The 26,015-nt window shown below is 35.0% G+C and overlaps 1 protein-coding gene across 1 annotated transcript in view; it reads right to left on the bottom strand.

Annotated features, from left to right (window-relative positions):
- The window catches only part of AGTPBP1 (ATP/GTP binding carboxypeptidase 1), a 140,402-nt gene that overhangs the window by 83,314 nt on the left and 31,073 nt on the right, over positions 1–26,015 (bottom strand). The window contains 6 exon segments of the mRNA XM_047754885.1: positions 1,236–1,273; positions 7,583–7,676; positions 9,145–9,276; positions 12,140–12,286; positions 12,690–12,753; positions 16,296–16,363. Of these exon segments, the coding sequence (XP_047610841.1) occupies positions 1,236–1,273; positions 7,583–7,676; positions 9,145–9,276; positions 12,140–12,286; positions 12,690–12,753; positions 16,296–16,363 (543 nt within the window).

Raw genomic sequence — 26,015 nt, 5'->3', positions numbered from 1 at the left:
TAGTTTTTACTTAGAATTAGTGACATTGTAATCAGTGATTCTGAAAAGTAGTAAGCTGTAATAGTTTAGTTTTAATGGATATTTTAATCTACTCCAAATCAAAAACACATACCTATATTAATTTAGAAAAGTAATCTTTAAACCATCTGAACCGCAAAGGCTGGGCGGGCACATCGAAGCAAGGCTACAAATATCTTTAGAAATGAATCCAAGTATTTTAATCTTGGTCTAAAGTTTATCACATCATATGTGGAAATAAAGCTATGTGGGTAATCTAATTGGTATTTCGTTTCAAGGATAAAACTGTTAACTGAATTTTATATACTCCAGTGTATGATACTAATACCTAAGGTGATTTTTTCAATTCAATGCATCATTACCAAATATCAGATTTTCAATCAATTAATAATTTGCTACTATTCAAGTAAACAATTCTGGTCATTCAAACTTAAGGGGAAGTTCGTCTCACCCTTGATAGACAGTTTGGGGGAAAAAAATAACATTGAAAGCCATTAACACAGATCTTTGGGACTAAACATCATTGTGGTTAAATAAGATGTTGACTTAATCAACCAATGGGCATGGGAGTGCTCACAAAAATTAATATTTAAAATATAGATACTGAGTATCATGGAGAGAAGAAGCATATAATGCAATATAATGGGTATATAATGTGTAATTAGTCTCCAAAGGCTTTATGGCATGAAAAGATACATTCTTCTAACGCTGCAATTCTGAAGATAAAGAAAGCAGTGCTTTAGTCTGTAAATGTATTTAGTAATCTGTAAATTTACATTAAAAGTCACCTTCACCTTTTAATGTCATAAATTTGAATTTCTGGTAGAAAGAACATTTCTAATAAGAGGGTTCTAGACAAACATCGTATGTTAGAGACAGTATTTCCAAGGTACTCTTTCATGATAAGGGTTCTCAGTACCATGTTAGCTTCCCTCTACTAACAAGGCCTTATGTTTATATGAATAACTTAGAAAAAGGAAGTCAAGGTACTTCAATTATTATGTAAATGTACTGATAAATTACAGCTCAATAAATATAAACGACATTAGCTATGATGCATATAACTCAACTGTACTAAAAGATAAGATCAACTTTGACATTAAATTATTATAAGCTTTATAGCCATAAACTAAAATCTGTATTTCCAGTTTCTTTAACATAGCAGATAGAATACTCAGAAAAACAGTATCTAGTATTTCTAGTATTTAAAAACTTACTTGATTTTAGCAATGCAGCAAGAGTGTCTAAAGCAACCCTGTCAACATGAGAAAACACAAACAACAACAAAACTAGTAAAATTAATCTACAACAGTAAAGGCAAACAATCTTTGCAGATAAGTAATTAGTATCTACTTCAAATGTCATTCCTGTTATATTCAATAACATATGGTGTTTCTCTGTACGGATCGCTTTCTTCAGGTTAAAATTGGATATGAGGAAGATTGAAATAGCAACAAAAAAGCACCAAAAAACATTTAAGGAAGAAAAAGAAGAAAATTCACAATGTCTAAGTCTTTATACCAGAGATGAGATGAATGGAAACAATTGTGTACATGTATCTGACCCTGACGGAGTTGACATAGGAACACTACTAAGAATTACAGACTCTGATTCATTAAAAAAAAAAAAAAGTTTTAACCCAAATAAAGTTAGTAATTAAAAAATTCTATAGATATTTGTAGCTTTCTGACTTTAAAGTGTTTTGGCTCTATCCAGCAATAATCCTAAGGTTTAAAGTGATAACAACTGCAAAATATTCTAAAACTAGGAGGTTTGGGGAGAGGATGTATGAGCCCTTAACATTTCTCAGCCATTAGCACCAAAGAGAATAATGACCTAATTAACAACTCAAAAATCCTTACTGCCCATTCTAGGACAAAGGAATAGCCAAAAAAATTGAAAGCACTTATGTGTTATTTGAATATAAACATGCAGTTACCCACAGTGAAATCAATGGCCACTGACCAGCTTTAAAAGGTATATATAACATCACTGGGAAAACCTGTAAATAAATTCTTTTTTAAAAAAATGAGTTTTTGAAGAAATGGTACTTACATTCAGTAACTTTAAAAATACAAAGCTACATATGATGGTACCTCTTAGGAAGACTTAAGAAGGGTAATTTGCATAAAAACACGTACCCTGTCAAATTTAAGCATGTCACTCATCACCAATCATTTGTTGAATGCCTACTAGATCCCCACAGCAGCAGGCTCTTTGAGGGGATAAAATTAGCAAACACACTTATCTCTTGCACAGATAATTTTACAATCCAGATGATGTAATAAAAATGTATACATTTCTGGAAAAACTACTGAAGAAATGAAAACTGAAAAGAAGGTAACCAAGTCAATAAAGCGGCAGACACATTAATGGAACCCCCAGATGTGTGTGTAACCAGAGGTGGGTAAAGAGTATAATCTATGAGAAGATTTAAGATGATTATTGGTTCACAGTAAAGCCTGAAACAATCACCCAGGACTAGGCTTAGAGTAAGTGCTCATTTATAATAAATGCTCATGACTGCTACCATCCAAGTTGTTAACAGTTCCACTTTGGTTTATTGACCCAAATAAAGCAACCATAGGAACCTTTATTTAAAACAAAGTTTGCAAAATAAAAAGAGGCATATGCTTGAAAAAATATAAATTCAGGCCTGTAACTTTCTCAAAACAATGTGAACTTTCAGTCATAGTGAGCTAAAAGTAAATGAAGATTATAAAATTATACCCAGAATTTTAATAGCACTGAATCATCAGCAAAAGTTTTTCCATAAGGTTAAAATTACACAATAAAATGTCCTTAAGATTATAAAACTATCAGAATAAGGATGACTCTTTTTTTTTTTTTGGCTTTTTAGGGCCACACCCACGGCATATGGAGGATCCCAGGCTAGGGGTCTAATCAAAGCTACATACAGCCGCTAGCCTACGCCACAGCCACAGCAAGGCAGGATCCCAGCCACGTCCACAACCTACACCACAGCTCATGCCAATGCTGGATCCTTAACCCACCGAGTGAGGCCAGGGATTGAACCTGCAACCTGATGGTTCCTAATCAGATTCATTTCCGCTGCACCATGACAGGAACTCCAAGGAAGACTTTTTAATTGGCAAAAATTAAACACAGAACTAAATGGATCTTCTAAGTAATGTGGCAATTTTGAAAAAAAAAGAAAAGACTTCATTCACCAAGACCTAATAAATGCCAAAAATTGCTAGTGGTGCCTTGGAGAAGTGGTTTTTAGTTTAATTCTTAAAAAAAAAAAAAAAAATCCTGGTCCATAGAATTGGCATATTTTATAGATAAGGAAACTAAAGACTTCAGAATGCAACATGCCTCAGGTCACATAAAAACTAAGTGATATGAAAAATGAATACTATAAGCTTCTTATTGAAAAAGAAAATTATGAAATCAGAAATGCCAGTCTCCTCCAAAAAAGATAGGTTGAAGTCTTAACCCCCAGTATCTCAGAATGTGACCTTATCTGAAACAAGGTCAATTCGGATGTAATTAGTTAAGAGGAGGCTACCCTGGAGCAGACTGCCCTTAATCCATCAAAACTGATGCTCTCATAAAAAGAGGGAAGACTAGTGACAACAGACACACCAGGAGAGAATATCATATGATGACGGAGGCAGAGTTTGAAATGTTGCAACTACCAGCCCAGGAAACACTACAGGTTGTCAGCAAACCACCAAAAGCTAGGAATCGGTGTGGCAGGATTCTTCCCTGCAGGTTACAGGGGAAACACTGGCCCTGCTGACAAGTTGATTCTGAACCTCCAGCCTCAAGAGACCACAAATTTCTGTTAAGCTACCAACTTCGTACCAGGTACTTTATTAGAAAAGCCCTAGAAAACAAATGTAATCACTTGGATGCAATCACAAGCAGTGAACTCATAGGATTTTCCCATTGATAGCTACGTCTTCATTCAAAAAATTTTAAATCTTAATAGTACTTTCAGAAACAGTCTTTCTCCCAGCTAGCCATTATAACACATCCGAACCAAATAAAAGTGCTATAACCATTTCTAATCCTTAAATTACATGGTTTTCTTTTTATTGATGTTTATTCTTCAACACCAACAAAACTGGGATATGTACCCAATTCTTTCTGCTTGTTCCATGGCTCCAGTAGATTAAAAGAAATTATGAAGTTTGGTGCAAAGTCGTCTTGATAATATTTTTACCGAAATGTTATTTAAAATATATTTTTTAAAACTTCAGTAACAAGGAACTTCTGAAATTCTATGTCACTTATAAGCCAGTATGAATTTATAAAAGTTACCCCCAAATTACAGCATATCAGATTTATAGAAATACACAGTTTGTATTATGTTCATTGATTAGAATTTCTTAGCACTGATATTTTATACTGCCTCATATATTTTTCCGGTCTTCATATGGAAGATAAATACAACTAACAATGGCTTAAAATGCAGCCTGCAGCTTGTTCATTTAGGCACAGTGAAGGAAGAAAAGTTTAAGCCCCACGTATTTATGAAGTTACTTTAAGTTGGGGGTCAGTCTTTCGCAATGACCTCCAAACCTGCGGGGAAACTCAAAAAGACAGGGTTCCAACAACTTTCGGAGTTGCTTCCTTTCAGATTAACAGTGTCTAAATCCAAATCCTAAAATAGGAAAGGAACGGAAATTCTAAAGGGAAGCATCACCCTGCAAACATAAATAATAACCCTTAATCTTCTTTAACCAAACGCAGGGCATTGTTTTAAGGGGAGGAAGAAACGCGATGCAAATGCTTTAGCTGTCAAGATTGTTTCATTAAAGGAGAGACCCTATGATTATTCAAAATGATAAAGGAATCATGATTCAGACATTTGGCCAATGAATGGTTTATCCCTTTTCAAGTAAAAAATAAAAATGCTTTTTCTCTTTAAACTGTAAAGAATGAAGGGATAATTTAGATAACTACATTCCTTTCTCAGAAGTTTAGACCCGCTGATTTCTACATGGTTTTGGATCTATCCCATGTTGTATATTATAAAGATACTTGTAAAATGTTCTGTTTCTCCTAGGAATTGTTTATATTAGATTTGGTAACTTGGTTACAATAGAGTATTGGAGATCCTTAAGTCGGAGATCATAACCATTAGATAAAGATTAATTACAAAGTACTTCAAAGATCACGGAAAGAAAAGGCATAAAAAATTTTAAAATAAAGAATATATTTTTGTGTTAACTAGATTCCGTTGAGATCCACAGTACTGCATTACTGACCTAAACTAATGACACTGCATTAAGAGAGGCACTATGCTAATGACAGCATTAAATCCTCGCAACAACCTTATGATGTAGGCGCAAATACTACCATTTTATAGATAGGAAACTGGGGCACAAAAGAGTTAGATAACTTACTTCTTAATTCATATCACAGAGCCAGTAAGTGACAGAGCAAACCTGCAAATCCAGTTCTGCCTGCCTCCAGAAGCCCACCCATTTCACTCACTGCACCAGTCCTGCAAGCTGGTTTTACTAACTATGATACAAAATGTATTCTTTATCTTGCCACATTTCATCAGATGCTCTAGGATTGTGTGCATTATCTTTTACATACTCTGTCAGCCCACCAAATAATATTTAATAAATAATTACATGGGCAAGTAAGCTCCCATTTTTAAGACGAGTGCAAGCTAAAACATTTGACCTTTATTAAGAAAGCGGGAAAAGACTGGACACATTCTGAACTTTGTAAAATTTAACCCAAGGACAAGTTCTTCCTTATAAAAGAATCACTGCTAATAAAGGCAGAAAGTAGGAGAAAATCAGAAAAGTCACTATCTTGCAGCCCTTTAAGAAATAATGGTTCTAGGCAATGCCATTAAGTATCGCTAAGTTATTAGATGAAAGGGAAAAAAACCACTTTAACTCAATGATCTTAAGCAGTGCAAAACAGAGACCCAGCGCCACCTATGAAACATGGTAAAAACAATTTAAAAAACAAACAAATCTAATCAAGCCTCTAACTTCATCGGTCTATAGAAAACTGGAAGACATACCTATAAGTTAAATGACCCCAGGAAACAGAACCAAAAAAAAAAAAAAAAGACTGTTACTGATTGCAAAGATTAAAGACATGGCAATCAAATAGAATGTAGAAACTTCATTTCAATCCTGATTTGAGCAAGCCAACTTAGAAAAAAAAAGACATTTCTTAGACAATCAGACATTAGATGATCTTAAAGAATTTACTAATATTGTTGGACAAAGAAATTATATTTTGGGAACAGTAAAAAAAAAAAAAGCTGTGTATCTGATAGTGATCATATTAAAGAAATTACAGAACAAATGTAATGGCTGATATCTGCTTTAAAAAATACTCCTGGGGTGGGGGGAGTGAGGAGGGAGGACAGGGAAGAGAAAGACAAAATTAAAATATCAGAAGGGTGATTATTGTTAAAACTGACCGACTGGTACATCAGGGTTCATTATTCTATGTTGTGTAGGTTTGGAAATTTCATAAACATAATGAGGAATAATGTATGTATCTGGTTAGGATTCTGACTCAAACAAATCAACTGAAAAAAGGGCATTTTGAAACAACTGGAAAAAACTAAACACCCTGGATTTTAGATTGTGTTAAGGAATTAATGATTTTGTTAAGAATGATTATAGTATCATGGTTATTTTTTGGTACCTATTTAGCACAATTACATACTGAAGTATTTAGCAGGGAAATGAGAAAATATCTAGTATTTTCTAGTACAGAAATTCATATATATGTGAATAACATCTGGGATTTGCTTAAAAATACCCCAGGAAAATAAAAGCCTGGAGGGGGAATAAAGGAAACAAAAATGGCAGAATGTTGAAAGCTGTTGAATATAATAAGTAATTAACATAAATATTTCAAGATAATTAACTCATTTAAAATAAATGCCATATTTACTTGAAAAATTCCATAATAAAATTTTTTTAAAGAATGACCATTAATATGACTTAAGAAAATACTAAATATAATTAATAACTAGAAATTGCTTTCATTTTCTGAGATTGAAAGACCTAGAAATGAATACATATATATATGTATATATATTTGTGGGTGTGTATACATACACACAAACACACACACATAATGACATATATTTTGAGATGTATATACACATATCTAAATAAGAAAAAGAATGACATTATTTTGACAGAAAAGAAATGTGTAAATTTTAAATAGGTCCAGATATTTTTGAATATGAAGGAAATTGTCATTAAAAGATTGCAAAATTGGGTAGGAAATATAGTAGGCACTCAATAAATGTTTCTGAATGAATGATACTCTGTAAATGGTCTTTTTTTCCTATTATAGTATCTAGGAATGTTCAAAGTCTAAATTCCTATAATATTACATTCTATTAATTTAAAGTTTCCTAATTTTGACATATTTTTGAAGATTTAAACTTAATAGTAAAGAAAATCCATCATAATAAAATCGCTTTCTGAAAAGGACCCTAGATAACATTTAACTCAACCTGCTTATCGCACAGATCAAGACGATAAGGCCCCAAATAATGAAGGATATACCTCTATTGACACTTAAAACATTTACTCACTTCATAAGACCCGAATTCTTCTTACTAAATGGTCCGATGATTTTAAACATCAGTTCCACAACTCCATTTTTCCCTAAAGATACAGAATTCACAGCTGGGATGGGGAAAGAAGATGTAAAGATACATACATTTCTCAGTAAGTGGAAAGGTTCGTCTTTGATACACAGCCAAAACATCCACAAATTGTTTAGTAAATGTGAACGCAAGTCCCTCGTAAAGTCCACCCTAGGCAAGACTTCAAAGGAAGATTTTGTTTTTCTTTGCTTAATTTTTTCAAGGGAGGTTTCTGGGAAACTGCAGTGCATGTTGTTAAAACATAATATCAAAGGCGTGCCAAAGGGAAGATGAGGTGGGAAGAGAAGGTAAACCAATTATGAAAGGTCCTAGAAGTTGTCAATGTTTTCACTGCCCAAAAGGAACAACAAGTCAGATCTGCACTTTCAATACAGGTCAGATCTCACAGCACCTCTACAAAAGATGGATGGGAGAGGTACATTAGGAGGCTGTGGCCTAGGTGAGAGGAAGTGAGGGCCTCCATTAAAACAACTGCAGAGGGAACAGCTTTAGACAGAACACGCAAAGCATTACCTAACCAGAAAATTGTGCCTAACATTTTCAATCCTGAACGTGTATTATAATTTAAATATAGATTAAACCATTTACTAGCCTTCTGGTGCTTAATTCAATAAAATGCCACCAAAAATGCAGTTCCTAAAGGTCTGTATAACACTTTTAATTTCCTCTAGATCTGTTTGTTACCCCATCATCCCTTCTAATTTTAGTCTGTTTTTTTTTTCTCCTTTTTCCCTCATTGGAGTATTCATGGGTTTCTCTGTTTTATTTTTAATCCAATTGTTTCTTTTAAAATTTAAAACATCCAGGTTTTAAATTTTATAATGTATTTTTTCTACTATTTCATTCCTCTGCTTTCGCTGTGTTTATTGCTCTGTTCCTGATTTTTTTTATATATATATATAGCTATTCAGTCACTTCCTTATACTCTTTTCAATTATTTAAGTGTTAATTATTTAAATGTTCAAAACTACTTTCCGGTGAGCACACCTCTAGCCATACTGTCAAAGTATATACACAGACAGATGAATAAAATACACACACATGATTAGCATTATTTTGCAATGATATTCTGCAATAACACAGACTCTACAATTTCCATTTCAGGTGTTTTGTTAACCATCCAAACCGCAGAGTCAGGGAATAGAAAGAAAAATCCACATCTTCGGGGGTTGGGACCTAATATTATATTAGTGAGAGACAGAAAGAGCGTTCTCTTTTCCAGTCTGCTTACTCATCCCCCTCACTAGGGAAATTAATGAGAATTCTCAAGACTTTGTCAGCTCATTCTCTTACCCTACATCATTTTTTTGGGGGTGGGGGGGTCGGGGTGGGAATGAGGTGGGTTAGGATTACAAAGAGCCATATTAAATATTCTCTTTCCTTGTCTAGACATTTCAGAGAGTTACGGAGCTAACGTACTTTAAAATTTTGATTTCGTGTCACTTCACAACACGGAGTTAACTAAAAAGCTGTTCTGAAATACTCACAGTTGGCGGAATATACTCGTAAAAGCTGAAGGCAAGGCAAAACCAAGCGATGATTCTGCAAATTCTGTTTGACCAAATTCAAGGTTATATTTAGAGCGCCATTAATTCTAGCTTTCGCTCCAAATTTTTTGTCTGTTAAAAAAAAAAAAAAATGAACAAACACAATGTACGCATACATAACTTCTGAATAAAATGAAAAGGTCATGAAACAATGAAATTTTAGAAACAACCTATGAGTTCATATTATCAACTATAAATATGATCTGAAATAACTAAAGCTATAATCATTTTCTTATGATTTTAATATTCCTTATACTTTCAAAACATAGCTAGAAAGAAGTACGAAGGGACAGGCAGGGTGACAGGGGAGGGAGGGAGGCTGGCATAATCCAAAGTTTAGCCTATTATGAAAAGAATAACTGAACTGATTCACTCTACACACTAGGTCTGTTCTCAGTTCAACAAGGTCAGAGCAACACCATCACATGGTTAAGGAGACTTGTAAAGAATGTAAATGTCCATTACGAACATTATTTACTTCGTAGTAACCATATTCGTTTCAAACTTAGAATACAGGGAAAAAATGAACATCTCATATTGAAATAATCTAAAAATATTATCAAATACATTTCTAAAAGGATCTAATTCTTAACATAGAAAAGGAGGAGAAAGAAAGAAATCCCTGATTTTTATTCTTACAGAGAGATTAAAAAAAAAATCTGGGAGTTCCCGTCATGGCGCAGTGGTTAACGAATCCGACTAGGAACCATGAGGTTGCGGGTTCGGTCCCTGCCCTTCCTCAGTGGGTTAACGATCCGGCGTTGCCGTGAGCTGTAGTGTAGGTTGCAGACGCGGCTCGGATCCTGAGTTGCTGTGGCTCTGGCGTAGGCCGGTGGCTACAGCTCCGACGCGACCCCTAGCCTGGGAACCTCCATATGCCGAAGGAGCGGCCCAAAGAAATACCAAAAAAAAAAAGACAAAAAAAATCTGGATAACAAGAGTTTAAGAATATTATGATTTTAAACAAAGGAAAGTAAGCAGGAACAGCAAGCAGAGCTATTTCATCAACAACAAAAAGTTCAAGTCAATCAGAGACTAGACTTGTGGTTGCCAAGGGGGAGGAGGAGGGAGTGGGATGGATGGGGTGCTTGGGGTTAATAGATGCAGACTATTGCTTTTGGGATGGATTAGCAATGAGATCCTGCTGTGCAGCACTGGGAACTATGTCTAGTCACTTATGATGGAGCATGATAATGTGAGAAAAAAGAATGCATACATGCATGTGAAACTGGTTCAACATGCTGTACAGTAGAAAAAAAATTGTATTGGGGAAATAACAATTTAAAAAAATAAAATAAGAATTCCCGTCGTTGCGCAGTGGTTAAAGAATCTGACTAGGAACCATGAGGTTGCAGGTTCAATCCCTGGACTTGCTCAGTGGGTTAAGGATCCGGCGTTGTTGCCGTGAGCTGTGGTGTAGGTCGCAGACACGGCTTAGATCCCAAGTTGCTGTGGCTGTGGTGTAGGTCGGCGGCTGCAGCTCCAATTAGACACCTAGCCTGGGAACCTCCATATGCCGCAAGTGCGGCTGTAGAAAAGGCAAAAAAAAAAAAAAGACAAAAAATAAAATTTAGTAATAATAATAATAAATAAACCAAAAAAAAGTTCAAGTCAAAAGGACCTAATATTCCAGAGGGAAAATTACTCTCGGCTCACAAAGAAAAAAAAAAAAAAAGACACAGAAAACCACTTAGAAATTACTGCATAACGTCCTTGAATAATATAAAAATGGAAAACTAGGACAAATAATAAAGGAACTATCATAAATTTAGAAGTATAGAGGAAAATAAAATTAAAGGGGCTACAATTTAAAAGGGGCACTAAAGAAATAAAAATATGAATTAAATACATCAATGTCTTCACTTTATGAAAAACACAAGAAAGATAATCCAATTCTAAACAGAAGAGGATGCATAGCAGAACAATATTAACCAATAAATAAGGTTTTCTCATTTTATTTTCAACAAAAATCTCAGAAGGGAACCCTTAAACATCAAATATAAGAGTTGAAGAAAAGTAAGAAAGAGCTAACATATTTCTTAAATAAACTGAATACATGTTTAAGTATTAAGGCCTCTAAGATACCTGGAAAATTAGTCATCTCAGGGATACTTTCTTTAAGACAATGCTTATTAAGAGTATTATTTAAATATCTCTACAATAAGTAAATATATGCGTGAAACACACATAAATATGTAAATTGTATACACATACAAAAACACTTCCTTTAAAAAGCATTTTAACCAAATACTTTAAAGTTTAAAACTCAAATGCATACCACATGGCACATCACTACTCTAAGAGTTTAGGGAATCATTGTAATCTTTGTGCAAATAGACAATTATAAACTGAATTTAGCTTCTATTCAAAGAATGTCTTTCTCTTGTTAACCTGACCTAAATCAGCTCCTTCCTTTGTTTTATAGCCTGTTTTCTCAATTCGTATTTTTTTAAATATTTTGTACGTCTTGTTGTAACAACTGATCTTACGATTTTTTAATACCTCTTTTGGTCCTCTTTACTAGATTGTAAGTTTTTAAGGCACTGAGACCTGACTATAAGATGACTATTAATAAAAAGCAAGCACATTTCACCCCCATGCTCCTCAAAGAATTCCTATCCATACTGCCTCCTTCGCGCCCCAACTGCATCCATGTTATGTGTATCCTTTATAACACACACGAGCCAGGGACACACAGCTCATTTTGACACATTTTTTTTCTTCCTTTTTCCACCATATGCAATAGAATTATTCATGAATTTAGGATCCTCTATGCTTGCAGGTCACTAGTTGACTATAAAAAAAGCATTTCATGACTAAGACCAAGAAAAAGCTGTAGCATTTCAGATTTTAAAATTTACCAGCCTCAATACACAGAGACTCAATGTCACAGAAATGGTTCCATACTTGATAATCATACAAGTGAAACCCTTACCTTTTGGCCCAATCTTTGCAAGAATAGAATGAATCTGCACCATTAACTCCTCATTCAAGGGAGATTCTTTGCTGGCATTCATAAGTAACTGTAATAATATTTGTGAACCACCTTTGGAGACTAAGAAACTCGCTCTCCGACCTCCACCTAAAAAGTTTTTTAAAAGAAATCTGTTGAAACCACAAACCCTCCTATAACATGATACTACAACTTATTAGATTTCAAGAACTATTAAAAGTGATGACTTCCAAAAGCAAACAAATACCATCAAACTAAAATTTTCCTTGATTTTATTTATATTAGAAAAAAGCACAGAGAGTAATTTAAAATGATACAAAACTCTACACTCAAGGCTCTGAAACACATGGGTTTGGGAGATACTGCAAGATACCTCAAGGCAAAGCAACAACAAAGAAATGACATTTCAGTTTTGAAATTCTAATACTTAGAATAGCCTCTACATGAGTATCAGAAAATTCCAAAGTACACATGATGGATTATTGATCATTGTTCACAAATAGAAATTAGACCAAAGGAAACAAAAACTTACCAGCTGACACCAGCTCAACAAGAATGCTTAAGATATTCAGTGTAGTCTGAAGATCTTTCGTGTTCTGAAATAAATAGTTAACTGATTTAATAAGTCATTTTAAATCTGTGATTCTCAAACTTTTTCTGCTTGTCAAGAACTACCTATATCTTACAGATGACCATTCTGTTTCCTCTAAAAACAAATATATTCCAGTTTTTAGTATTCTCACATATCACTTCAGCCTCTTTTTATTGCCCTTAAGAATTTTTTGCAATTCATCTGAGCCATTATTTTCTTATTATCAACAGGAATTAATTTGTCATTTGAATTCATCAACTTCTCCCAAACAGATAACACAAATAAATGCCTCAAAATATAAAAGGCACTACAATGAATATATGATGCCTATCCAGTCACCTAGGTCCCCTCTCAAACAGCTCTCAGTTTCTTATGTATCCAGCCAAAGTGCACATATAAAAAAAAATACATATAAATATACATGTATATACAGATTTAGTTCTCCAAACAGTATTATTGCTCTATAGATAAATATTTTATACACTGATATTTTTACATGTCAATAAATAGTTTCTTCATCCTTTTTAAGGACTACAGGATATATTGTTATATAGCTTTACCATTATTTATCTTACCAGTCACCTACCCATGGGATAATGAAAATTTTTAATCTTTTGCTCTTAAAAAATTGCACAAAAAAAAACCCATAAATATATATACTCACATGGGAGCAAGAAAAACTGTACATGGGGTAAATTTCTGGAAATTTGAGGTCACTGATATGTACATTTATTTTGATGTATATTACTAATTTGATCTTCATGGAGCAATTTACATTCTTACCAGCAATATAGAGGAATAACTCTTTCCCAAAGTCTGAACAACCAACCAAATAAGAGAAATGTTTGAACATTATATTTTGATTACACTTCTCTAACTAAAAGCAATGCCTAGATGAAGGAAACCACACAAAGAATGGAACTGTGGCCTATTCAAGGAACTGTCTCATCCCCCTAGTATAAAGATTTTATAGCATTTATACAGGGAAATTTCAGAATTGCAGTGTTAGCGACCAGAATGGGGCTCTTATTCTTCCCCTTTCCAAAAGGGAATGAATGTTGTCTCTGATTTACCATTTTAGCTTGGAGGCTAATAGAACCAAAAGCCAAATCCAGATCAGAACTTTTTCTTATTAGCTGTGGAAGTATTAACTGGACCTCTGACTCACTGGGGAAGGATTTGGAAAAATGAGAGAGACAGACATTTGTTAAAGAAAAGAATGAACTGTGGCAGGAGCAATATTGCTATGTGCTCAGCAAAACGATTTCATCTTCTTCCTGGGTACACAGCCAAACCACATTCTCCAGCTCCTTTGTAATTAGATTTGAGCCATGTGACTGATTTCAGGTCACTGGAATCTGAATGAAGGTTGCACTGTTATCTCTAGACCTTATCCAGTCAAATCTCTCATATGTAATTCACCACCTCTCATCTCTACTGACCTCAACAAATTGTGACATGAGCACGTGGAAAAATGCAGGGGTAGCAATACTTATATCAGACAAAAACAAATTCTATAACAAAAGACAAAACTGGCATTATATAATGATAAAAGGATCAATACAAAAAGAAGATATTACACTCATTAGCATGTACACACTCAATACAGAAGACCTAAATATGTAAAACAAACACTACAGACATAAAAAGAAAACTTAATAATAACACACAATAATAAGGGGCTTTTAACATCCCACATGCATCAATGGACAAATCATCCAGGGAGAAAACCAGAAAGGTAACAGTGGTCTTAAATGACACAAGAGGTCAGTGGGACTTAATACATATCTACAGGACATCACATCCAAAATAGCAGAATACACATTCTTTTCAAGTGCACATGGAACAGCCTCTGGGATAGATCACATGCTAGGCCATAAAACAAGTCTCAGCAAATTAAGAGGTACATGAAAAGATATTCAATATGGCTAATTATTATAAAAATGCAAATCAAAACAAGGTATCACCTCACACCTGTCAGAATGGCTGTTATCAAAAAATCTACAAGTAATACATGTTGGCAAGGAGGTAGAAACAAGGGAACACTTGTACACTGTTGGTGGGATTATAAATTGGTGCAGCCACTGTGGAAAACAGCATGGAGGTTTTTCCAAACTAAAAACAGAACCACCGTATGACCCAGCAATCCCACTCCTGGGTACATATCCAGGAAAAAATAAAAACACTAATTCAAAAAGATACATTACACCAATGTTCACAGCAGGACTATGGAACCAAGTGAAGTGTCCATCAGCCATTTGAAGCAATGTGAATGGATCTAGAGAATTTTAAGCTTAGCAAAGTAAGGCAGACAAAGACAAATATTGTATGGTATCACTTATATGTGAAATCTAAAAAATAATACAAATGAATGTATGTAGCAAAATAGAAACAGTCTCACAGATATAGAAAACAAAATAGTGGTTACCAGTGGGGAAAGGGAAGTGGGGAGGGGAAAATTAGAAGTATGGAATTAAGAGTTACAAACTACTATGTATAAAGTAGATAGGCAACAAGGATATATTTTATAGCACAGGGAATTATAGCCATTCTCTTACAATACTTTTAATGGAGTATAAACTATAAAAATATTGAATCACTATGTTACACCTGAATCTAATATTGCAAATCAACTATACTTCAATTTTTTTAGAAAAAAAAATGAACTCACTCCTTGATCTTTTTCTGTTCAGCTCTACTGAGATACAGATTGATATAAAACATTGTTTAAGGTATACAATGTACTCATTCACTCCTTATTCTTAACATTGTATTGAATATAATATAAAACCTGGATTCTGAATATGTCCTGCTGATCCACCCAAAACTTTTATACTAGCATAGAAATTTCATTATTACCAATACCATATAGTTATTCAGCAAATGTATAAAGTAATTTAATCATGAATATGCATCAATTCACACAACAAAATAAAGGAGAATTTCTTTTTTTTTTTTTGTCTTTTTGCTATTTCTTTGGGCCGCTCCTGCGGCATATGGAGGTTCCCAGGCTAGGGGGCGAATCGGAGCTGTAGCAACCGGCCTACGCCACAGCCACAGCAACGCGGGATCCGAGCCGCGTCTGCAACCTACACCACAGCTCACGGCAACGCCAGATCGTTAACCCACTGAGGAAGGGCAGGGACCGAACCCGCAACCTCATGGTTCCTAGTCGGATTCATTAACCACTGCGCCACGACGGGAACTCCTTTTTTTTTTTTTTTTAATTTTAGAATTTCTAACATCAATCATTTATTTTAGGCTAAAGATTTATTTCTAACTGATGCTTTATTTTCTATTACCAATTAGAATGGCATGTTAAGATTTAAAATGTGATTATCATTATCATCAGGGAAATAGGCTTAGAGGTTTACCTAGTAAATATTAAAAGGTTTATACCACCATTATAAATGATAAATTTAAAAACTAAAACAGACTTATTCGCTGGCTCTACCTCTAAGATAAAATTTTGTACTTCATATTTTTTTTCCCTCAATACAGGCTGGTATTAATAGTTACATAATTAAAATCTGTCAGTGACTTAACCTCTAATGTTGACAGCAGAACTTCCACTCCTGTAGAACCTTTGGCTGTCATTTCTCTCCTTGTTTTTTCTGAAAAGTAGGGGAAAAAAAGTTATCTTTTGAGACATTAAAGGAAAAACAATTCGCATAGTTTTATCATATAATTAACACATAACAACATTAGATAACATATATAACATTCATTCAACAAGTCCCCATTGGCCCAGTAAACACTCTAAATTGGGTTTTTAGATGTTTCTCCCTTTGAATTTGCTAACTCTACTCTGTGGGGACTTCTAGATTTCAGATTACAAAATCTTTCTTGCATTTTGTCACAGTTTCTAACATGGATGAAGTGAATCCCTGTCAATCTATCTAAAATGTTAAAATCACTAACTTAATATAGGTACCAGAACTGGAGGAAAGGTAAAAATCATAAGGAAGCCCTCTTTATTATCTTTATGACAAAAACTAGAAAATATTAATCAAAATTGGTGAAAACAGAATACCACCAATTTCAAATGGTTTGATTAAATTAATACTATTTTAAAATTCTGATGCACACAGAAATAAACAAAACAAATGAAGAGCTATTTCTGAGAATCTGGAAACCAGATAACCCAAATGATCCTTTTCATCTCAAAAAAAAAGAAAGTACAAATTATTTCTGTTTAAGGTTTCTAAAGCTTCTCCACAATTCTCCTTTAATTAACAAAAGCAAAAACATAGATCATAGGCCAACATTTAGGAATGTAGCCTATCTTATAACCTGTAGCCTATCTTACATCCAATAGTTTGTACCTCCTACTCCTTCACCCCTATGTTACCCTCCCCCTACCCCCCAGTGGTAACTATTAGTTTGTTCTCTATATCTGAGTTTGCTTATTTTTTTGTTATATTCACTAGTTTCTTATATTTAGATTCCACATATAAATACAGTATCACTTTCTTTGATTTATTTCACTTAGCACGATGCCCTCCAAGTCCATGGATGTTGCTGCAAAGGTGAAATCTGATTCTTTTTTATGGCTGAGTAGTATTCCAGTGTGTGTGTGTGTGTGTGTGTGTGTGTGTGTACATATATCCCACACCTTCTTTATCCATTCATCTTTTGATGGACACTTAAGTTGGCAATTGTAAATAATGCTGCTATGAACACTGGGGTGCATGCATCTTTCCAAATGAGTATTTTTGTTTCTTGGGGGCATATACCCAAGGAGTGGAGCTGCTGGGCCATATGGTAGTTCCATTTTTAGTTAATTTAAGAAACCTCCATACTGTTTTCCACAGCAGCTGCACCAATTTACATTCCCACCAACAGTGGGAGGGTTCCCTTTTCGCCACATCCTCGCCAACATTTGTTATTTGTGTTCTTTTTGATGACAGCTATCCTAACATGGGGGAGATGATATCTCATTGTGGCTTTGAGCTCCATTTCCCTGAAGATCAGCAATGTTGAGCATCGTTTCATGTGCCTGGTGGCCATATGTAGTTCCCTTCTGGAAAAATGTCTATTCAGTTCATCTATTTTTTAATCAAGTTGTCTGATTTTTTTGATGCTGAGTTATATGAGCTATTTATGTGTTAGACTATCAATCTTTTATCAGCTATATCATTTGCAAATATTTTCTCCCATTCTGTAGGTTGTCTTTTCATGTTTATGGTTTCCTTTGCAATGAAAAGTCTTTTACATTTAGTTAGGTGCTTTTGTTTATTTTTATTTCCTTTGCTTTAGGAGACAGATCCAAAAAATATTGCTGTGATTTATGTCAAAGAGTGTCCTGCCTATGCTTTCCTCTAGGAGTTTTATAGTTTCTGGCCTTATATTTGGGTCTTTAATTCATTTTGAATTTTTTATAGAGTGTTAGAGAATGTTCTAATTTCATTCTTTTAGATGTAGCTGTCCAGTTTTCCCAACACCACTTTTTGAAGAGACTTTTCTGTCCATTGTATATTCTTGCCCCTTTTATCATAGATTAATTGACCATAAGCATGTGGGTTTATTTCTGGGCTTTCTCTCCTGTTCCATCAATCTATTGTGTCATTTTTTGTTATTTTGTTTGCCAATAACATACTGTTTTGATGACTGTAGCTTTATAGCATAGTTTGAAGTCAGGAAGTGTGATTCCTCATGCTCTGTTCTTTCTCAAGATTGTTCTGGCTAGTCAAGGTATTTAGTCAGTCTGTCTGTCTGTCTTTCTTTCTTTCTTTTTTGTCTTTTGCCTTTTTAGGGCTGCACCCACTGCATATGGAGGTTCCCAGGCTAGGGGTCAAATCGGAGCTACAGCTGCTGGCCTACGCCACAGCTACAGTAATGAGGGTTCGAGCCATGTCTGTGACCTACACCACAGCTCATGGCAATGCTGGATCCTTAACCCACTGAGCGAGTCCAGGGATTGAACCCTCAACCTCATGGTTATTAGTCAGGTTCATTAACCACTGAACTATGATGGGAACTCCTGTGTTTCTATGTAAATTTTAAAATGATTTGTTCTAGTCCTAAATTTACCACTGGTATTTCAATAGGGATTGCACTTAATCTGTAGACTGCCTTGAGTAATATAGGTATTTTTGACAATACTAGTTCTTTCAAACCATAAACATGGTATAGCATAACACAGGTTTGTGTCATCTTCAATTTCCTTCATCACCATCTTATAGTTTTTGGAGTACAGGTCTTTTGCCTCCTTAGGTAGGTTTACTCCCAGGTATTTTATTCTTTGTGATGTGATGGTAAATGGGATGTTTCCTTAATTTCTCTTTTTGATACTTTACTGTTAGCTTGTAGAAATGCCACAGCTTTCCGTATGTTAATTTTGTATCTTGCAACTTCACCTAATTCATTGAAGAGATCTAGTAGTTTCCTCACAGCGTCTTTAGGATTTTCTATGGGTAGTGTCATATCATCTGAAACAGTGAAACAATCTAGATTCCCTATATTTCCTTTTCTTCTGGGATTGCTGTGGCTAGGACTTCCAAAACTATGTTGCATAAAAGTGGCGAGTGGGCATCCTTGTCTTGCTCCTTATTTTAGAGAAAATACTTTTCACTACTGAGTATGATATTAACTGAGGGTGTGTCATAAATGGCTTTTATAATGATGAGGTATGTCCCCTCTATGCCCACTTATTGGATAACAACATAATATTCAACAACATAAAGAGATACTGAATTTCGTCAAAGCTTTTCCTGCATCTAGTGAGATGATCATATATGGTTTGTATTCTTCATGTGTTAATGTGCTATTTCACATTGTTTTATGGATATTGAAAAAATCTTTGCCTCTCTGGAATAAATCCCACTTGATCATGGTGTATGATCCTTTTAACACAGTGTTGGTTTCAATTTGCTAATATTTTGTTGAGTATTTTTGCATCTATGTTCATAGTGAGACTGGCCTATAATTCCCCCTTTTGTGATAACTTTGTCTTGTTTTGATATCAGGATGATGCTGGCCTTTTAGAATGAGTTCAGAAGCATTCCTTCCTCTACAATTTTTTAGAACAGTTTGAGAAAAATAGGTGTTAATTCTTCTTGCTTGAAATGTTTGGCAGAATTCACCTGTGAAGCCATCTACTCCTAGACTCTTATGTGTTGGGAAGTTTTTAAATTACTGATTCGAGAGAATTACCACTGTGGCACAGTAGGTTAAGAATCCAGCTGCAGTGGTGCAGGTCATTGCACAGGTGTGGTTTGATCCCTGGCCTGGCACAGTGGATTAAAGGATCTGGCATTGCTGGAGCTGCAGCCTAGGTCACAGCTGTGGCTTGGATTCAATCCCTGGCTTGGGAACTTCCATATGCCACAAGTACGGCCGTTTACAAAAATAAAAATTACTGATTCAATTTTCGTACTGGTAATTTGTTCATATTTTCTGTTTCTTCCTGGTTCGGTCTTGGGAGACTGTACATTTCCAAAATTGTCCCTATATCTTCTAAATTGTCCATTTTATTGGCACACAGCTGACATAGTAGTCTCTTATGATCTTTTACATTTCTGTAGAGTCAGTCGTAATTTCTTTTTCATTTCTGATTTTACTGATTTGAACACTCTCTTTTTTCCTTGATGTAACTGGCTATAGGCTTATCAATTTTATCTTTTTAAACAACCAGTTCTTAATTTCATCAATCTTTTCTATTGCTTTTTTTTTTTTTTAGTCTCGACTTCATTTATTTCTGCTCTGATCCTTATGATTTTGTTCCTTCTATTAACTTTGGAAGGTGGTCGTTCTTTATTTTCTAGTTCCTTTAGGTGTAAGATTAGATTATTTAAAATTCTTATTTTCTGAGGTAGGCTTGTATCACTATAAATTTCCCTCTTTGAAATGTTTTTGCTGCCCCCTATAGATTCTGGGTCATTATTTTTGTTTCATTTGTCACCAAATATGTTTTTGATTTCCTCTTTGATTTCTTCAGCAATTCATTTGTTGCTCAGTAGCATATTGTTTGGCCTCCACGTATTTGTGTTTTCTGCAGTTTCTCCTTATAGTTGATTTCTAGTCTCATAGCATCGTAATTGAGAAAGATACTTGATATAATTTCACTTTTCTTAAATTTCTGAGGCTAGCATGTAATCTATCCAAGAGACTGTTCCATGTGCACTTGAAAAGAAAGTGTATTTTGCTGTTTTCAGATGGAATGTTCTATATATATATATATATATATATATATATATATATATATATATATATAAAGTCCATTTAATTTAATGTGTCCTTTAAGGCCAGTGTTTCCTTATTGATTTTCTCTCCCATTGATCTGTCCACTGATGTAAGTGGGCTGTTAAAGCCTCCTATTGATATTGTGTGTCTGTCATTTCGCCCCTTTATGTCTCAATATTTGCTGTATGTATTTAGGTACTCCTATGTTGGCTGGATATTTATTTTACAATTGTTGTGATCTTCTTGGATTGATCCTTTGATCACTATGTTAAGTCCTTCTTTGTCTCTTGTAACAGTCTTTATTTTAAAGTATGTTTCATCTGATATAAATCATGCTGCCCTGGTTTTCTTCTAATTTCTATTTGCATGGAATTCCTTTTTCCATTTCCTCACTTTCAGTCTGTGTGTCTTTATATCTGAAGTTAATCTCTTGCAGGCAACTTTTATATGCATCCTATTTTTGTATTCATTTAGCCACACTATGTTCTTTGACTGAAGCATTTAGCCCATTTACATTTAAAGTAATTACTGATATGTATGTTCCTATTGCCATTTTGCTCTTTTAGGGATATTTTGTAGGTCTTTTTGGCTCCTTTCTTTTTGTTTGTTTGTTTGTCTTTTGTTTTCTTCTTCGTGATTTGATGACTACCTTTAGTGCTATGTTTGGATTCGTTTCTCTTTTTTTGTGTGTATATCTATTATAGATGTTTGGTCTACAGTTACCATGAGGTCTTTCTATACTATCTAAGTAAGTGTATATGTGACTGGTTTAAGCTGCTGATCTCATAATTTAAAACGCATTTTTAACAACCCTGCATCTGTACTCTCCTCCTCTTACTTTATTGAGTTTTGTTTTTGTTTTTGTTTGTTTGTTTGTTTGTTTTGTCTTTTTGCCTTTTCTAGGGCTGCTCCCACGGCATATGGATGTTCCCAGGCTAGGGGTCCAATCGGAGACGTAGCCACCAACCTACACCAGAGCCACAGCAACGCGGGATCCGAGCCGCGTCTGCAACCTACACCACAGCTCACGGCAACGTCGGATCCTTAACCCACTGAGCAAGGCCAGGGATCGAACCTGCAACCTCATGGTTCCTAGTCAGATTCGTTAACCACTGCATCATGATGGGAACTCCTGCTTTACTGTTTTTTATATCATATTTTACATCTAATCATTTTCTGTTTCTCACTTTAGGTCAAGAGCAGGAAATGATTAAGTTTGGTGAGGAAGACATATCAAAAGCTGAGACAGGCAAAAAGCTAGGCCTCTTATGCCTCAAACACTTAGCCAAGTCGTAAATGAAAAAGAAAAATTCTTGAAGGAAATTAAAAGTGCTGTTCCAGTAAACACATGAATGATGAGAAAGTGAAACAGCCTTACTGCTGATATGGAGAAAGTTTTAGTGGTCTGCATAGAAGTTCAAATCAGCCATAACATTCCCTTAAGCTAAAGCCTAATCCAGAGAAAAGCCCTAACTCTCATCAATTCTATAAAGGATGAAAAGTAATGATGCTGTAGAAGAAATGTATGAAACTATCAGAGGTTAGTTCATGGGGCTTTAAGAAAGAAGCCATAACTATAACATACATGTGCAAGGTATCCAGATCTAGCTAAGATAATTAATGAAGGTGGCTACACAAAACAACAGATTTTCAATGTATGCAAAACAGCCTTATATTGGAAGAAGATGCTACCTAGGATTTTCATAACTAGAGAAAAGAAGTCAATGCCAGGCTTCAAAGCTTTTCCTGTTAGGCTCTGGTGCATCTGGTGACTTGAAATGAAAACAATGCTCATTTACCACTCCAAAAATCCTAGGACCCTTAAGAATTATGCTCAAACTACTCTGACTAGATTGTATCAGTGGAACAACAAAGCCTGGATGATAACATCTGTTTGCAACATGGTTTACTGAATATTTTAAAGCTCACTGTTGAGACCTACTGATCAGGAGAAAAAAAAAAATCCTTTCAAAAAGGGACCATTCATTGGCAATGCACCTGGACACTCCAGAGCTCTGATGGGGTTATACAAAATTGATGTTGTTCTCATGCCTCCTAACACAAAATCCACTCTGCAGCCCATGGATTGAAGAGTAATTCTGACTTTCAAGTCTTATTTGAGAAATATATTCCTCTGATGGACCTGGGCAAAGTCAATTGAAAACTTTCTGGAAAGAATTCACCATTCTAGATGCCATTAAGAACATTTTCAAGGGAGTTCCTGTAGTGGCACAGTGGAAACAAATCCGAATAGGAATGATGAGGTTGTGGGTTCGATCCCTGGCCTAGTTCAGCAGGTTAAGGATCCGGCGTTGCCGTGAGCCATGATGTAAGTCACAGATGCAGCTCAGATCCCGAGTTGCTGTGGCTGTGGTGTAGGCCAGCAGCTGTAGCTCTGATTAGACCCCAAGCCTGGGAACCTCCATGTACCACGGATGCGGCCCTAAAAAAAAATAATAATAATAAATAAAAATTTTAAAAAAAGAACATTTTTGATTCATGGGAAGAGGTCAAAATGTCAACATTAACAGAAGTTTGTTGGAAATTGATTCTAACCTTCATGGACAACTTCGAGGGGTTCAAGACTTCAGTGGAGAAAGTAACTAGAAAGTAAGTGCAGATGTGGCAGCAAGAGCAGGAGAACTAGAATTAGAAGTGGAGCCTGAAGATATGACTGAATTGCTACAATCTCGTGATAAAATGGTAACAGATGAAGAGTGATTTCTTATGATAAGCAAAGAAAGTGGTTTCTTGAGATGGAATCTACTCCTGAGGAAGACTGCTGAAATGGTAACAGAGGATACAGAAGGTTCCAAAAACTCAGTTGATAAAGCAGTGGCAGGGTTTAAGTGGATTAATTCCAATTTTAAAAGAAGGTCTTCTGTAGGTAAAATGCTATCAAATAGCACTGCATGCAGCAGAGCGATGAGTGATGTGGGGCAAACTTCACTGTCTTATTTGAAGAAACTGCCACGGCCACCCTAACCTTCAGTAACCACCCCTGATCAATCAGCAGCCATAAATATTGAGGCAAGACACTCTAACAGCAAAAAGATTATGACTCACTCAAGGCTCACCTTGTTCAGCAATAAAGTATTTTTTAATAAAGGTATGTACATTTTTGAGACATAGGCTATTGCACACTATAGTACAAGGTTAACATAACTTTATATGCACTGGGAAACCAAAATATTCATGGGACTCACCTTTCTGTAATATGCACTTTGCTGCAGTAGTCTGGAATCAAACAGGCAGTAGCTCCAAGGCACGCCTGTAGTTCCACATATGAACTATCCCATATATCATAAATAACTTATTATTGATAATGGTTTTATAATACACTTATAAATTTCCACAATTTGGCTACATCAGAATTAACCATTGTCTCAATGAGGGATATTAAAGGTTGTTTCTTGATCTTTGATTTTACAAACAACACTGAAATAAACATCCCCAAACATTCTTTGTCATTCTTTTTTTTTTTTTCACAAGTGCATCCTTTTTTTTTTTTAGGGCCACACTCTCGGCTTATGGAAGTTCCCAGGTTAGGGATCCAATTGGAGCTACAGCTGCCAGCCTACAACACAGCCACAGCAACTCGGGATCCAAGTTGTATTGGCAACCTACGCCACAGCTCATGGCAATGCCGGATCCCCGGCCCACTGAGCAAGGCCAGGGATCAAACCTGCATCCTCATGAACACTAGTCAGATTCATTTCCACTGTGCCACAACAGGACCTCCCAAACATTCTTTTATATATGTCACACCGATTTTTGCATCAGTCACATAGATTTCTAAAAGTAAAAATGTTAAGTAAGATAGCAAGTGCTCTTTAAATTCTTATAACTATTGCCAGATTCTTTTTCCCAAAGTTTATAATAATTATTGTACCACCTACAGTTTATGAGACCACCCTATTTTCCATGACTTCAACAGCACTGGATATTGTCATTCTCTAATTTCTGCCAACCTAACTACTGAGAAATATCTTCATTGTTTCATTAGTAATTCCTGACTCTTAAAGACATAAAGAACCTTTTCATAAGTTTACTGGTTATTGGCACTTCTTCTTCTTAAACTGTACATTCCTAATCTTTCTCTCTCAAATGGATAGACAATTGGATTATCCTATCAATAATGATGGGATACTAATAATTTTAAAAGCATAAATTATCAAAGGCTAAAATCCAGTATAACAACTTTCCGAATTAAAGGGTTACGGATATTTTAGATTTTTCTAAGGACGAATGCAACTATTTAGAGACCTCTGGTGGGTTTGAGGTGCTGTCAAATACCCCTTAAGTGGGCTGCACAGGAGGAAGTTATCAAAATAAATTAAGGGCCTATGACCACGAAGAAGGGTTAATAAATACTGAGCTCCTGAACATAGGAAACATTAGCTAAGCATCTTACTTCAATGACCTGAACCTCCAGAATAAAGAATTAAAGAAACTAAACACATTAAAGTAATTAACTTGAATTGTCTGGATTCTAATTTTAAGTGAATGCCTTCAATGCGTCACTATTAAATACTAAGGTAGCTGCTGACTTGGCTTTATTTAAAAAAAAAGAAAAATTGAGGTTTTTGTGGGGGTTTTTTAAAATCAAGCACAGGTTTTAAAAACTTAAATTTCCTTTTTAGCTTCTGTTGAGATAGTCACATGGGTTTTACTTGATTTGTCCAAAAAAAAATTACACTGATACATTTCCTGATATTATAATTAGACAATTCACTAATGTTGTATTTGGGGGGTTTCTAATTGATGTTCCTAAGTACAAAGTTATATACTTTTTTTCTCTTGTACCCTGTCAAGTCTTCAATACCAACTCAGCAGTACTAGCTTCATAAAATAGGTAAATTATACCTAATTGCGGATATCATTATTGAACATTTATAATATTCTTTTTACATGTTTGTCATGTAAATTTCATGATACCCACACAATATCTCTTTTCCCTACTTCAGAGATAGTGCAACCAAGTCCTAGAGATTCAAAGCTTTCCTAAGGTCACCCAACTATTGAATGACAGTGGGGACAACACAAATAACCAATGCTCTATAATATCTGACACCTTTTTTT

Source organism: Phacochoerus africanus, chromosome 12 (genome assembly GCF_016906955.1).
Source record: "Phacochoerus africanus isolate WHEZ1 chromosome 12, ROS_Pafr_v1, whole genome shotgun sequence".
NCBI lineage: Eukaryota > Metazoa > Chordata > Mammalia > Artiodactyla > Suidae > Phacochoerus > Phacochoerus africanus.
The sequence above is the reverse complement of the archived record's forward strand: the minus strand, read 5'-3'. Positions and strand labels throughout refer to the sequence as shown.